General features: G+C 40.7%; 1 protein-coding gene across 1 annotated transcript in view; it reads right to left on the bottom strand.

Annotated features, from left to right (window-relative positions):
- LOC109924273 overlaps positions 1 to 15,569 on the bottom strand; it is a 138,275-nt gene that overhangs the window by 98,349 nt on the left and 24,357 nt on the right. Inside the window, exons 3-7 of the mRNA XM_048618263.1 lie at positions 14,606 to 14,714; positions 11,316 to 11,441; positions 10,239 to 10,364; positions 7,815 to 8,266; positions 5,830 to 5,944 (exon numbers count right to left, since the gene is read on the bottom strand). Of these exons, the coding sequence (XP_048474220.1) occupies positions 5,830 to 5,944; positions 7,815 to 8,266; positions 10,239 to 10,364; positions 11,316 to 11,441; positions 14,606 to 14,714 (928 nt within the window). The remainder of the gene's footprint in view (positions 1 to 5,829; positions 5,945 to 7,814; positions 8,267 to 10,238; positions 10,365 to 11,315; positions 11,442 to 14,605; positions 14,715 to 15,569) is intronic.

Consider the following 15,569-nt stretch of genomic DNA (forward strand, 5'->3'; position numbering starts at 1 on the left):
TGGGGGGGGGGGGGGGGGGGGGGGGGGGGGGGGGGGGGGTAGTGGGGCAGCGGTGGTGGAGGTGTAGGAACTATGTGTGGTCTGAAGGGTTATTTACTCTACCCTAGGCATCTGTGGTCAAAGATACTTGAGCACCATTGCTCAATATCATTTCATGTAGGAAAATGTGAAGCAACAAAATTTTCTACTCCTGGTTGCTGAAAATGTAGAGCCTCAGGTCGAATTTCTGGTTCTGGTTCAATGATGATTAGTATCCAAATCAGTGCCTATACGAATAATGTTCCTGCTTGTATGGCAAGTAGCCAGCACAGAATACAGACAGGACCTTGAGGGAGTCCCCTTTATTACTTTCAGGTTAAGCTTCAATTCAGACTTCACGTTCTATTACATTTACAGCAATAACTTAAAATTATATAGTTTATTTAATGTAACAAAACACTCCAAGTACACAGGAGTCATTGAGACCTTCATTATTTTAGTTTTATTTGTTACCATTTTTGGTTTGGAGCTTGAATTGAGAGCCAAGACCTGATGTGAACTTTGGATTGTGAGCTGCAGCCCGCTTTTTAAAAAACAAACTGATAATTGCTTACAAGGCCAGGCCTGGAAGTTAACTGCAGATTGAAAAAGAATCAAAAAATGCTCTAGACATTTTGGTTCTAAAGATGCAATATGCTCTAACAGATGGCAGACATTTGAAAGTTAACAGAAGCCTCAAAGGGAGCCAGCCAGTCTAACAAGGAGAAACCGAAGTTGAACTGGATATTGAACCTTTTAAGTCAGAAGGATTGTGCATGCAAAAGCTACAGGACTGATGTGTGACTGCTCCCTAGTTGTTCTCCTACTATCAACTTACTGGATGTTTGAAGAATAGCATCACAGTATCAAGTGAATATTCCACAGAGCCTACTGGAAGCTAGCTGCATGTTTCAGTGTCTTCAGAAACCAAGCAAGACACAATCCCGTTTGCCTGCGACGTTACAGATTGTGGAGTCCGCTTGAGTGAACTAATCAGTTACATTTCATTTATTTTTTCTTTTGATTTATCCCTTAAATGTGCCCATTTGCCTTTGAGAGAGAGTGTTGAGCTGGAATCAAAGATTAGGTTTAAATCATAGACATTAATTAGGTTACCTTATGGTCTAACTTTGCTCTGCTAAAGCTAATGCATTATTAATAAATTGTTAGTTCTTTTGTTAACTTGGTGTCTGGTATCAGTCTTTTTTAAATAGAAACCCTACAGTGTGGAAACAGGCTTTTCAGCCCAACAAGTCCACAATCCCACCCAAATCCATCCACCTACCTTTTCTCCGTAACCCTGCATTTCCCATGTCTAATCCACCTAATCTACACACCCATGGACACTACGGGCAATTTAGCATGGCCAATCCACTTAACCTGCACATCTTTGGACTGTGTGAGGAAACCGGAGCACCTGGAGGAAACCCACGTAGGCATGGGGAGAATGTGCAAACTCCACACAGACAGTTGCCCGAGGGTGGAATCGAACCCAGGTCCCTGGTGCTTGAGGCAGCAGTGCTAACTACTGAGCCACCATGCCACCCCGAAGATAAGTTATTGGTACTAGTTATTTAAAAAGTCTGGTTAGGAACCGTTGGGGCAATTGTGAACTCATTGTGCTTTTAATTTTACTGTATTGTGAATATTTGGATAGAGAGTCTGATTTGATTTGGCTGTCTTCAATGTTTTAACAGTACAGTACTATAACATAAAACATGACACTATGTCATGCAAGATGGTAGGTCAGATACTCAAAAGCTTGATCAATGTGGTGGTTTAAGGAACATCTTGAACAAAGAAAATTAGTGTGCATAGGGAGGCATTTCATACCTAAAGATTGAGACAACTAAAATCCAGGGTGCTCAAGAAGCTGGGGAAGGAGATCTGAATCACATTACCTAAGTAGGAATGCACTGGGCAGTGAAGGAATTTAAAAACAAAGATGAGAATGTTAACATTGATTTGTTGCTTCACAGGCTAATGGAGGTCGGGGTGACGGCAAATGAGACGGTGCGAATGTTAGCATGTAGACAGCTACATTTTGTATGATCTCAAGCTTTAGGTGTGTGGAATGTGGAAAATCAGCCAGAGTTATGTTGAATTAGAGTCTAGAGAGATAATGGATGGTCTCAGATAGGGGTGGAGTCAGGCAGGCAGGCAATGTCAGAGAAATGCAAATAGTCAGTCAGTCTTAGTGCTGATGCAAATAAGATGTTCGCAACAATGATCAGTCTGGTTTATTCTCAAACTGTTACCAGGAAAATGGAAGTATTAGCATCTAGGCAATAGACCTTGGAGTAGGATCTGAAAACAAAGGCTTCAGGCTTCCCAGAATTTAATCGGAGGAAATTTCTGCTATCCAGGTAAAGTTTACAGAACACTGTTTGGCCTCAACTGGACTAGTGTGTCCATTCCTGGGCACCACATTTCATGCAAGATCTGAAGGCACTGGAAAAAGTGCAGGAACGATTCCAGTGACCCTTCTTCAGACATGAAATGTTAACTCTGCTTTCTCTCTACAGATGCTGCCAGACCTGCTAAGATTTTCCCAGTGTTATCTGATTTTGTTTCTGATTATCAGCATCCACAGTTATTTTGTTTTCTGTATTTAGGAGGAAGCATTTGTCAGGCACAGTGCATTAAAAACAGGGGTGGCCCTTCAAGAGTACAGAGAGTATAGGAGGTTGTAGGAAATCAGAAAGACCAAAAAGGTTCACAAAATACCTTTGGCAGATGGGATCAAGGAAAATCGTAAGGCTTTTTACAAATAAATTAACAGTAAGAAGATTATAAGGAAAAGAATGGAACCTATTAGAGACCAAACAGGCAAACATGGGTGAGGTCGGAAATGAATACTTATACATATTTACAGAGAAGAAAGACATTGCAGCGAGGGAATTCAGCTGGGATGGAGAGATATTAGATGTGTTAAAATGAATAAGGAAGAGATATTACATGCTTTCGCAAACATAAAAATCCCCAGAGATGTATCCCTGCCAAGGGAATGAGGCAAGGGAAGAGATTGCTAGGGCCCCGGTGATTATTTTTACTACGTTGCTGGTCACAGGTGAAGTGCCAGATGACTGCAGGATAACCAATGTGGTTTGCTTTGTTCAAGAAGGGCAACAGAAGTAGGCCAGGTAATTACAGACCGGTTAGTCTGACATCAGTGGTACAGAAATTACTGGAAAAAATTCTGAAGCACAGGATTTAGATTTAGATTTTAGATTTAGGTTTTACGGGTCGCATGCACTCAAGTATGGGGTACAAGAGTACAGTGAAAAGCGTACAATGTAACCACACACAGCGCATCTTAGCTACAAAATCTCAGTTACAGAAATAGAGAAGAGAAATAAAGAAATAAGTTAAAAAGTTCAGCACTACATCTTCTTAGCATAAAGAGTAGAAAAATAAAGAAATAAAGTTAAAATGGCAAACATTACAGTCCTTTCTCAAGCCATGGGTCTGCAGATGCTCCAAGCTGGGCTTGCCCAAGAAGGCTCGCTTTCCCTGGCACTGGGAATGCTTTCCCATGAAAACCCACACTGGGCTAAAACCCAACATGGTACAGCCTTTGCTGCTGCTCACAAGACTTGATCAGGGATGGTCAGCATGGATTTGTTTCAGGGAGATCCTGTCTGACTAATTTCATGGAGTTTCTTTTAAAAAAAGATGACTAAGTATATTAATGAGGGAAGTGCAAGGACAGTGCAAGGTTTACAAGGACTTTTACAAGGCCGGTCCAAAAGGTAAGGGCCCATGAGGTGCAAGGCATGTTGGCAAAGTGGATCCAAAATTGGCTTATAAATAAGAGGCAGTGATGGTGGAGGTTGTTTTTGTAACTGGAAGCCTGTGACCAGCTGCGTATGACATGGATCAACGCTGGGATCCGTGCTGTTAGTTTTGTGCATTAACAACTTGTATGTGAACGTAGAAGGTTTAATTAGTAAGGTTGCAGATGACATGAAAATTGAGGGTATTGTTGATAGCAAGGAGGATGGTCTTGGGTGACAGTCTGATAGTGATCATCTGGTAAGCTGGGGCTGTGCAATGCAGGTGGAATTTAATCCTGATAAGAGGGGTGTATTTCAGGAGCTCTAACAAGGGAAGGAAGTACAAAATGAATGGTAGGTGGCTAGGGAGTACTGAGGAACAAAGGGACCATAGTGTACATGTCAATAGGTCCTTGAAGCTGTTAGCATAGGTAGATAGGGTGGTCAAAAGGCAATACAGGATGATTGCCTTCATTAATCAGGGTATAGAATAAAGGCATAAGGATGTCTTTATAAAACACTGGATAGGGCACAGATGGAATGTGCACGCAGTTCTAGTCACCAGACTATCAGAAGGACATGATTGCACAGGAGAGGGTGGCGAGGAGATTCACCATGATGTTGCCTCTGATGAAATGTCTTAGTTATGAGGAGAGACTGAGTAAGCTGGGTTTGTTTTTCTTGGAATAAAGGGGCTGAGGGGGTGGATCTGACTGAGATATACGAAAGTTTGAGAGCCACAGACACAGCAGATCGTGAGAATCTCTTCTTTATTTCTAACACCAGAGGGCATAAGTTTAAATGAGGAGCAAGTGGTTTACAGGAGGAGATCGGAGAATGATTTTTCTCATCCAGAGGGTAGTTTAAATATGGAATGTGCTGTCCGAGAGGGTGGTGGAAACAGGCTCTTTCGCAACATCTAAGAAGCATCCAGATGAATACTTAAAATGCTAGGGCATAATTGACTATGGATTAAGTGTAGATAAACAGGATTAATTTGGTGTTTACAGAATCATAGCACCTCTCCAGTGTGGAAAGAGGCTATTTGGCCCACCGACTCCACACTGACCCTCCAAATAGCATCCTACACAGACCTACCGCCCAACCCTATCCCTGTAACCCTGCATTTACCATGGCCAATTCTTCTAACTTGCACACTTTTGGACTGTGGGAGGAAACCAGAACATCTGGCAGAAACCCACTCAGACATGGGGAGAGTGTACAAACTCCACACAGCCAGTCGCCCAAGGCTAGGATTGAACCCGAGACTCTGGCACTGTGAGGTTGCAATGTTAATCACTGTGCCACCATGCCACCCATTGGTCAGCATAGACATGGTGGTTTGAAGGGCCTATTGCTATGCTGTATAAGTCTAAGTCTATGATAACGACTGGTGGTCAGATTCAATTAATAAATTTGGAAAACGAAGCTGGTATCAGTGATAGTTTCATGGGTGTTGTTTCGACTGCAAACGCCCATGTGATACCTTCATTAATATCTTGAAAGGAAGGAAACCTCCCACCATTACTCAGTCGGACCTAAATGCAATTTCAGACTCGAAACAACGTGTACTCGAGTTGGTCTCAGTTCAAGAGCCATTAGGGATGAGCTACAAATGCTCTCCTTAGGAGCACATCCTGTGAAATAATAAAAAGTTAAAAAAATCTTCAAGACCAAGCCAAGAGACAGCTGAATATTCAGCATTTCTACTCGTAACTGCACATTTAAAAACAACCACAAGCAATTCAAGAAAATGGATTTCTGGATCTGTGAAATTCTAGTTTTCAGAAACAAAAACAGAAACTACTGGGAAAACTCAGCAGGTTTGGCAGCATCCTGTGGACAGAAAGCAGAGTTAACATTTCAGGTCCAGTCACCCTTCTTCAAAACAAGTCACTGGACCTGAAAAATTAACTGCTTTCTCTCTGCAGATGCTGTTAGACCTGCCAAGATTTCCTAGCAATTTTCTTTTGTTTCTGTTTTCCAGCATCTGTAGTTCTTTGGTTTTTTAAAATTCAGTTTTCATTGCCCTTACCTGAAATATAAATCATCTCAGTTTGATTTTCTGAAATGTTGGATTTTTTCCCTCCACTGGAACTTGATGCCACGGGAACAACCTTAAGGTATGTAGAACCTGGTTTCAGCTGTTTCTTGGAGAAACAATAGAAAAACCATCATTACACAAAACTCACTCATAAAAAAACAAGTTCATGCATCGTTAAGAACAGGAGGCAGTCACTTATTTGATGTTAGCTCCTACTCAGGATCATCCACCCTTATCTCTTTTTCTTCTAGCCCCCATATCTTTTAAATGTTCCTCAAATATTCAATGCTCAGTTAAGTCGACAATGGATTCCACCTTCCAGTAACACCAATTCAAAAATTCTATTGCCTCCTGTATTATTTCTTGCGGTAATGCTCATTTACATTCTTTTGTTTGCCACCATTGAAAATAAACTTTCATTATTAAATAGTAATTTCAAAACTTCTACTGGTTCTCTTTATCTCCATTAATAGAGATCACTAAACATTTATTAAGAGCCTTATCCTTTTATCATCCTGCCACTAGCACTGCAGTTGTTCCATTGTTGTGACGCCCATTCTACTCTTTCAAAACAGTCCCTTATGGGACACTGTTTCAAAAATACAAACTAATGATTAATGGAAACTTATATAAAAGGTGAACAGAAACTTATCAAATCAAAAGAACATTGCCGAAGTGATGATGTACCCTAGAGACCCATGGCCATTGCACAGACTAAAGGTCTTTATTGTGCTAGTGAACACCACATGCTCCCTCTCAACAGACACAACTGTGAAAGACGGGCAGGCAGTCAGGTACAATGATCTCCTCCATGGCCTGCTGTTTAGATCTGTTAATGGCCACTTCGGCCAGGCTTAGGAACAGACCCAGAAGGACCTACCCTCCCTACACGTGGTGCCCACAGACCATATGTGGCTGAAATGCAGTGAGAAATAAAGGAGAAGCCCCTTCAAAAAACAACTGAAGAGTGGCTATAAAATGAACAGACGAAGATGTGGGAAACGGTTTCCTCCAGACCACAAAAAAAATGTGGCCCAGCACCCAGTGATTGCATGGGACTGCTGCATGCTTCAACATGTGCATGTATGCACAACAACTGAAGATAAATTTAATCAACCTGCTCAGAAACATTACGGCACACCTCTGGAGCAGGTAGAACTTGAATCCAGATTTATGTACCTCAGAGATATGACCTCTACCACTATGCCACAACAGTTCTCCCAACACCCATTCCGTAATGGGTGAATATAGCGTCACATCTGTGGCCAAAACATTGCAGCCTATATTTATAAGGCCCTGGCAACTGGGAGAAGGGAAAGGCCTTGAAAACATCCAATGAGACACCAAGGATAGGGATTACAACTAGAACAAGCCTGTAAATCAAAAAGTTACATTAAATTCATTTCCTGTTTTCCTTCTACAGGTATCATTTACATTGTATATTTTCATCAAAATTAAAGTCAGGTGGCATTCTCAGGATACATTTTCTAATAAGTCATTATTCCTACAAGCTTAGTGGCTGAAGTCACATTATGAAGGCAGAGATATCTTACTGTATTGACAGCATATAAATTCTTCCTACCTGACTAATTCCAAATAGTCAAAAACGACGTCTACAAAAATTCTCACACAAAGTGAAATATTTGATCACATTTTGTTCAAAATACTTCTAAACTCTGCCACCTAATTACGATAGCTAATTAAACAAAAAAAACCCACAAATCTCAATCCGATAAAATCAATGGATATGGATGTCAGAAATAAGAACTGAAAGTGCTGGTCTAACAGCATCTGTGAAAAGAGAAACTGAATTCATGCTCAATTTCATATGACTTCTTCAGGTTCCAATACTCAGATCCTATTCAGAGGTGGCTGGTGTGAGGAAATCAAATTCTCTCACTACTTCCTGGAGAAGGCCATTGTCCGAGACTGTTGAGGAAACAGAGGAAATTAGACTTTATAATCCGAAGTCTCACCTTCTGTGGAGCTGTGGCACAAATTGCAGAGTCTTTATTGTTACTGGCTAATTGTGTTGTATTGTCATATTGACTGGGTATTTTGGGCCTTTTAGCTGCCGAATTGTCATTCTTCTGTGTTCTACACTTAGCTTTCACATCCACACTGGTGCTTTGTATATCTCTGATGAAAATGCCTTTGTTTGTGACACTAAAATGTTTCTCTAACACTGGAGACATTTCCAAGTGTGTAGATCTATTTTTCAGTGGTGCACCAAAGTCAGGTGAACGAGTAGTGTTTTGTTGTATATTGCATGATGGGTCCAACGTGGTTGGAGTTTGACAACCAATCTCTGGCATTTCATAGTCATACAAGAGTGACTGCTCAATGATCTTCCCTTCTTTCTCCAGATACTCATCAAGCAAGTCGCTAACAAATGCTGATCTATTTTTAATAACCGCTGGGCTGACACCTATTAATAAAAAGGAGGGATAGTTCAGAAAGAGAGTAACCAATGACAATAGCATTGAAATATTCCAATACCACCAATACAATCTTACTAATTCAGCTTTTTTTTTAAAAAAGGAGACAAAGTAGAGAGAGGGAGATTTTCCTAATAGGGAGTCTTCTTTTTCAAAATGTTGTATTGCTTGTAAAACCTCTTAAATCCACACTCTCTCTCTCTCACACACATCAATAGTGGGGCAGATCAAATGCAGGAAAATAACAGGACAAGTCAATGCTGTTTTTGTCACATAACGCAAAATGGGAAAAGTCTGTACAAAGATGTATCCAAGTATATCAAAGTGTGATGTACTTCTGAGTGGAAATGAAGTGGAAGACTTTTGCAGTCAAAGTGACAGAAAAAAATGCAAAGAAAATCCCACTAAGGCTCACACAGGCATAGGTTAAAAAAATTGTTTAGATGATGACAAACTAATTACTTCAAATTCAAAATCAGAATTAGCGACTTTCAATGCTGATGGAGGCTAGAGTTGGACAGACTGGTTTTCTTAAATCTCTACGCAATATAGCATCATTCTTCATTGAGGGAAATCAGAATTGAAATAACAAATTATTTTCTTTGAAGAAACTCTGTTACCAATGGAACTTTCTGGAATTGCGAAAGCAGCACAATCAAATATTTATATACCTAAAGACCAAAGCTGCAACTTCAATAAGTAGCAAGAATAATTCGTAGAATCGTAGAATACTACTTTTGGGTCACTGAGTATGTCCTTTATTCCACATTACATTTCACTTTAATAGATCATGTGATTCTCTTCTAAATGAAGTTAGTAGTTAACCAGAGCCATGATTTGAAAACATGCTGAAACATTAGCAGTAAAGCAGTGCAATCTGAAAAGATACTGAACCTGTCCCAGAGTCAACGATTCAACAACAAAGTTGCCCCTCAAGCAATCTAGAAGAGTGAATCTGGCAGTAACTCTATAAAACTTCTAAGAGGAGGAGAATGTAAATCTATTGGAATAGAATAAAACTCATTCACAAAAAGTTAAGCACCAACTAAGTTTGGCTTAGTTAGTCAACATTTTCACAAGCATTAAGCACAAGGTTCTGCAAAAGTTGTTTAGGATTTTCCTTTGTACTAATTGTGGGCTAGTAACTCAAATTTTTTCAGTTCTTGTGCTTTTTCAGACATGCACACACTTGTCAATCACAAAAAAAAAAGCAAACGTAATAAATAGAGATAACAAGGTGTAGAGCTGGATGAACACAGCTGGCCAAGCAGCATCAGAGGAGCAGGAAGGCTGACATTTCGGGCCTAGACTCTTCTTCAGAAATGGGGGAGGGGAAGGGGGCTCTGAAATAAATAGGGAGAGAGGGGGAGGAGGATAGAAGATGGATAGAGGAGAGGAGACAGACAGGTCAAAGAGGCAGGGATGGAGCCAGTAAAGGTGAGAGTGTAGGTGGGGAGTTAGGGAGGAGATAGGTCAGTGCAGGGAGGACGGACAGACAGGTCAAGGGGGCGGGATGAGGTTAGTAGGTAGGAGATGGGGGTGGGGCTCGAGGCGGGAGGAAGGACAGGTTAGGGAGGCGGGGACGAGCTGGGCTAGTTTTGGGATGCGGTGGGGGAAGAGGAGATTTTGAAGCTTGTGAAGTCCACATTGATGCCATTGGGCTGCTCTGCGATAGGGTTAGGGTACCTCCCTACCTACACTCACCTTTACTGGCGCCATCCCGACTCTTTGACCTGTCTGTCTCCTCTCCACCTATCTTCTCCTCTCTCTGCCTCCCCCTCACTCCCTATTTATTTCAGAACCCCCTTCCCCTCCCCCATTTCTGAAGAAGGGTCTAGGCCCGAAACGTCAGCCTTCCTGCTCGGCCTGCTGTGTTCATCCAGCTCTACACCTTGTTATCTCAGATTCTCCAGCATCTGCAGTTCCTACTATCTCTGAAACATAATAAATATTCTTGTTTACTTGAAGGTGATGGACTCGATTTGTTTTCAGGTGACCCAGGTTGCAGGTTAAACTTGTGTTTCCAGCCCTTAATCTTGGTGAGATCATTTGTTTTTCCTGTCCGGGAGATAAATGGAATCCCAGTTTCTGAAAGAAAATAAAGTCACAAGATGCTTAAACACTGATAAAGGAAAGTCAGTGGCACAGCTCTGCATACTCTTGCCTGACAACCCTGCCCTTGAGGATTTTCTTCCAGCATTCTGTCAAAATATTTGCCTAGAAAAGTAATACTGTAATCAGAAACTGCAGTGAAAATCAGCACGTATTCAGATTACATAAGAGGTTTCTGATGCTGCAGATCAACATGCTAAAAATGCAACTTCTCAGATCAAGGTGTATACCACACCTGAGTAATATAGTAAAGCAAGTCTTTAAAGATTGGCATGTAAATGGTCACTCATAGCCAAGGACCTCAGGACCAAACTAAACATTTCACTTGGTTCAAGTTTGGACTGGCTTAAACTATTGATCACAAATACTATAAAAGACATCTTCACCAATCTTCTGCCATGTTGAGTTTCCTTCATTTCTGCCTCCTTAAAGCATCTTCAGCAAGTGCAGCCAAACTACAGGCAACCGTAAGGCCCAGACAACAGTCTGCTGGCACTTTTTCTTTTTTTGCTTATTGATTTGTATTCAGTTTCATGGCAACATAGAAAGGCTGAGATCTTGGTTGTATCACCTTATTAGTGGATAAAAATTGGTTGTCGGCAGCTTGTGATACATGTCAATTCAATGGGAAAATTAAATTTTAAAATTATAGGTGGCTCAAGGTTCCATATTGTGAAGTCCACTGAAACTACTGGCCTGCATGATCTGACTCGGTTAGATGTTCCACAATGCGAACATTTCCAGCGGAATTATAAATACACGGTGTCAGTTAACCTGGTCAACACAACCGGAATCCCTATCAGTGTTATTCCCTTGTACAACTCCCCAACTTGGTCATACAAACTAGATTAAACAGCAATAGACCCAATAGTTAGTTGAAGGTCAGTTCTTACTGACAGAAACAAAAAAAAAAAGTGAAATCCTTACCTCGAATCCCATGCGATTCATTTACAGGAAAAGAGGAAACCAATTCAACATTCTGCATGGAAGTCAGTCCTAAATGCTCCACATTTATACATTCAGTGAGTTGGAGGTCACTCAGTTTTATTCCAGCTGGATAAAAGAAATGGAAAAATACAAGCAGAAAAAAACATAACAGTATTACAAAATATTCAAATGATAAGGGTCATTTAGCTCAGTTTAAGAATATTTTAAAAGGCGATATTACCAATTTTGGTGCTACAAAAGTGAAATATGGATTTATGCCAGTGATCAGTATTTATAGACTTGTGATTTCAGTTCGGACACTCAAAGTGCACGGGAGAGAAGCAACATGGCCAAGTTCACTTTTCGTCCAAGGGTAACAGCTACTTGGCCTAACTAAAGACAAGGAAGTTGGGAAGGGAGGAGGAGGGAAAACCCGAATAAAAAAAAAAAAATCAAAAAATGTACTGGGCCAGAACTTACAAAGCTGATGGTTAAATTATGCAGCAACTTTAAGCAAGGTGGCATGTGGTTAAATTAAAACATCTAAATTTGATGTTAACATCCAGCCACTCCACAATAACTTCTGATTTTTTTCTTTAAATGTATGCATTAAAACCAACACAAAAAAATTTAAACCTGTTATTGCAAGTATATCATCTTTTAAATGTTGCAAAAAGTGTTAATAACAGCCAACTTTCCGATCAGTGTACAGTCTCACTACTTAATATTTTTAATTTTTGGAAATATTTAATAAATAAGTTTTAAAATTTTTTTCTTTGTTTCAAAATCTTCCCTTCCCTGTTTCTGCACCCAATCTGATATTAAATACACAGTCCTTAGTCCTTCATGTTTCTTTCCAATCAATGAACCTCAAGGGTTAACAAGATACACAGCAATCATCTTCCTTTGCTGTCCACTTGCATCCTTCTCACTGGTTATCGTTTGAAGGCTTGTACTATTTGACTTTCAACTTTCAACCACATTTCCTCTCCAGCATCAAGGCAGCTCAGCCCCTGACTCAGCTCACCTGCTACTGAAATCCTCAATGCCCCTACTAGCTTTAGACTTGATTATTCCAATGCGCTAAATAAAAACAAAAGTTTTGGAGAAACTCAGCAGGTCTGGCAGCATCTGTGAAGACAGAAACAGACAGAAAACTGAAATTGGACATGAAAAAATTCTGGTTTTCTCTCCACAGATGTCACTAGGCCTGTTGAGTTTCTCCTGAACTTTCTGCTTTTATGTTAGATCTCCAGCATCCATAGTACTTTGCTTTTATTTCATTGCACTCTTGTACAGCCTCTCTCATTCGACCCACTGTAAACTTGAGCTCATTCAAAATGCTAATACCTATATCCTAACTCTCACAAAGTCGAGTTTACCTTTCATCCCTGTGCTCACTGAACCCTTTAGTTCCTGGTCCACCAATGTCTCAGTTTCAAATCTATTCGTTGTCTGCCCCGCCCCAGCTCCAGAATATCCTCCGGCCCTACAGCCCACTAGGATTTACTCCAATTCTGGCCTCTTGAACATCCTTGATTCTCTTGTTCCACCAATGGTGGCTGTGCCTCAAGCTTAAAATTGTCTCCCTAAACCTTGATGCTCTTTAAAATCTACCTTTCTAACCAAATTTTCAATCACCGATCCTAATGCTTCTACACATGCCAAAACTTCAAATTTATTCTGTTTGTTTATACTCCATCGATGGAGGATGGGACATTCCACTATATTACGGGTGCCGAATAAATGCACTTTGTTGATTTAAGTACAGGGATTAAAACTACAAAGTAAAGGAAAAGAACTAGACAGCAACTAAACTTCAGGACTACAATGCTGCAGGAAATGCTACTAGAAGAGGTCTACACTGACCCAAACAACCCTTATTCAATAACTGTTTCAACCTGCTTTCCTCACTTCATTCCACGTAGTTAAGCCCAACCATGCCTAGAAATAACAGCTGAGGACCTAAAGTAAGAGGACTGGCGTGAGAAAAATTTCCAAAAGTCACTCAATACCGCTTGTCCACTGACTTTAATCTCCCATGGCTAGAGTGGGCCCTTTCAGATTATTTCTGGGCTGGATAAGACCCCTGTGCACTCACCTAACACCAGTGGAGTTGTCAAGACCATCCAGGCTGCAGTCCAAACAATGACTTACGTTGTTGAAGACTGCCTGCTGACTAACGTAAAAGTGGGTTTAAGAAACTCCAACTAGTCACTGACAAGGTTATCGCTGGACTTGGAGAATGTGCACAAGCTAAGTCAACACAATAAAAAAGGCTACGATTAACAAACCAAGGACTGGATAATTCTTGTCTATTTATTCTGGGCAGTGGAACAATTCCAGGCAGCCAGTGTTCAACATCATGAATCATTATATTAAGTTGGATGAAAACCAGATCTCCTCTTCTACTCAACCTTCGAGTAGCACATTGGTATCCAGTAGTATAGTGATTATTTTATCTGAATTCGTAACGTAAAAGACTGGACTAATGGTTGAGTCACATATAGGATTGCACTGGAGCGTGTGCAGGAGACATTTACTACAATGTTACCTGGGCTGGAGAGTTTTAGTTATGGAGAGAGATTGGATAGACTGGGACGACTAAGATGTATAAAATGATAAGGGGCATAAGACAGAGTAAACAGCAAGGAACTTTTCCCCTTGTTGGAGGGATTAATGACCAGGGAGCATAGATTTAAGGTAAGGAACAGGAGGTTTAAGAGGGGACGTAAGGAGGTTTTTATTTTCTCCCCGAGAGGATGGTGGAAATCTGGATCTCATCACCTGCAGGTGTGGTACAGGAAGAAACCCTCAAAACATTTTACAGGTATTTAGACGTACACTTACAATGCCAAGGCACAGAAGGCTTTTGGCAAGTGCTGGAAAATGGGATTAGAGTAGTTAGTTGGTTGTTTTTGGCTGGCACCTTTTGGATGGGTCAAAAGGCCTTTTTCTATGCTGTAGACCTTTATGATTATGACTGTATGTCATGAATTCAACTCTCACCTTGGGAGCTGGGGCAATTAAATAAATTTATAAGACAATTTAATGTTTGGCACCCAACTCTGGGTGTCAAAACTGGCCCATGAGCCTCCCCATACACGGGGATGGCAAATCCTTTATTTTAGTATTAAAGTTTCTGGTTGCTGAGTCTAGGCTTAATTTTAACCCAGATCTGAGATGCACGATCATTGCTCCTGTGCATTTATGTCTATCTACAGACGTTGCATGAATCAGCAGATTGGAATGGAGATTTAACAAAAGTATATTCCAAGAGAAAAAGGTACCAACATTCCTGTAGTGCTGGATGAAGAATTTCATGCGTCCCATTCCAACGCAAATCATTCCGTAATTTCTGCTCGAAGTTTCCAAACTCCATTGAGTCACCAAGAGAGCCTGTTTAGAAAGTTTTACAGTTAGGTATCAGAAATTGCCAACATTACGTGAAAGCATCCTCTGTTTTTCAGAAAGCCAAGATTTGGAAGAAACTCTTAGGTGAACCTTGAAATTCTTCCAGTGGTCCAAGAGTCAAAAGGAAATTTCTTAACCATTTTTTTGTGTTCTACAGAAGAAAGCCAAGTACTTGTGTTTTTCTCTGTTGCCGCCTTAACTTGTTCAGTGTTTCCATGCAGCTGTTTCCCTTCTATAGGGTCTTCCCTCAGCCTGCAACAGTTTGTGCCACTAATTTCTTCCTTGCAATTAGATGCTGTGGCATTAAATAACTCCAGCAAAGCTAGAATCAATGGGAATTGATGGGGTCAGACTGATTCTTGGGACAACAGAGCAGACATATGAAGAGTGACTGGATCGGTTAGGACTATAGTCGCTGGAGTTTAAAAGAATGGAGGGATGGGGAATCTCATAGAAATCTATAAAATTATAATAGGCCAAGACAGGGTAAAAGCAGAAATGATATTCTCAATGACTGGGGAGAGCAGAACCAGGGATCAAAGTTTACCCAGAGAGTGGTGAGCCTGTGGAATTCTTGGTCATAGAAAGCATTTGAAGCCAAAATATTGAAAAGATTTCAAGAAGTAAGATATAGTTCTTAGAACTAAAAGCATCAAAAGGTTTTAGGGAAAAAGCAGGAACAGGATAACAGAGATAACAAGGTGTAGAGCTGGATGAACACAGCAGGCCAAGCAGCATCAGAGGAGCAGGAAGGCTGACGTTTCGGGCCTAGACCCTTCTTCAGAAATTCCATTCATTCATCCAGCTCTACACCTTGTTATCTCAGATTCTCCAGCATCT

The sequence above is a fragment of the Rhincodon typus genome, chromosome 39, assembly GCF_021869965.1.
Source record: "Rhincodon typus isolate 14 chromosome 39, sRhiTyp1.1, whole genome shotgun sequence".
Classification (NCBI taxonomy): Eukaryota; Metazoa; Chordata; class Chondrichthyes; order Orectolobiformes; family Rhincodontidae; genus Rhincodon; species Rhincodon typus.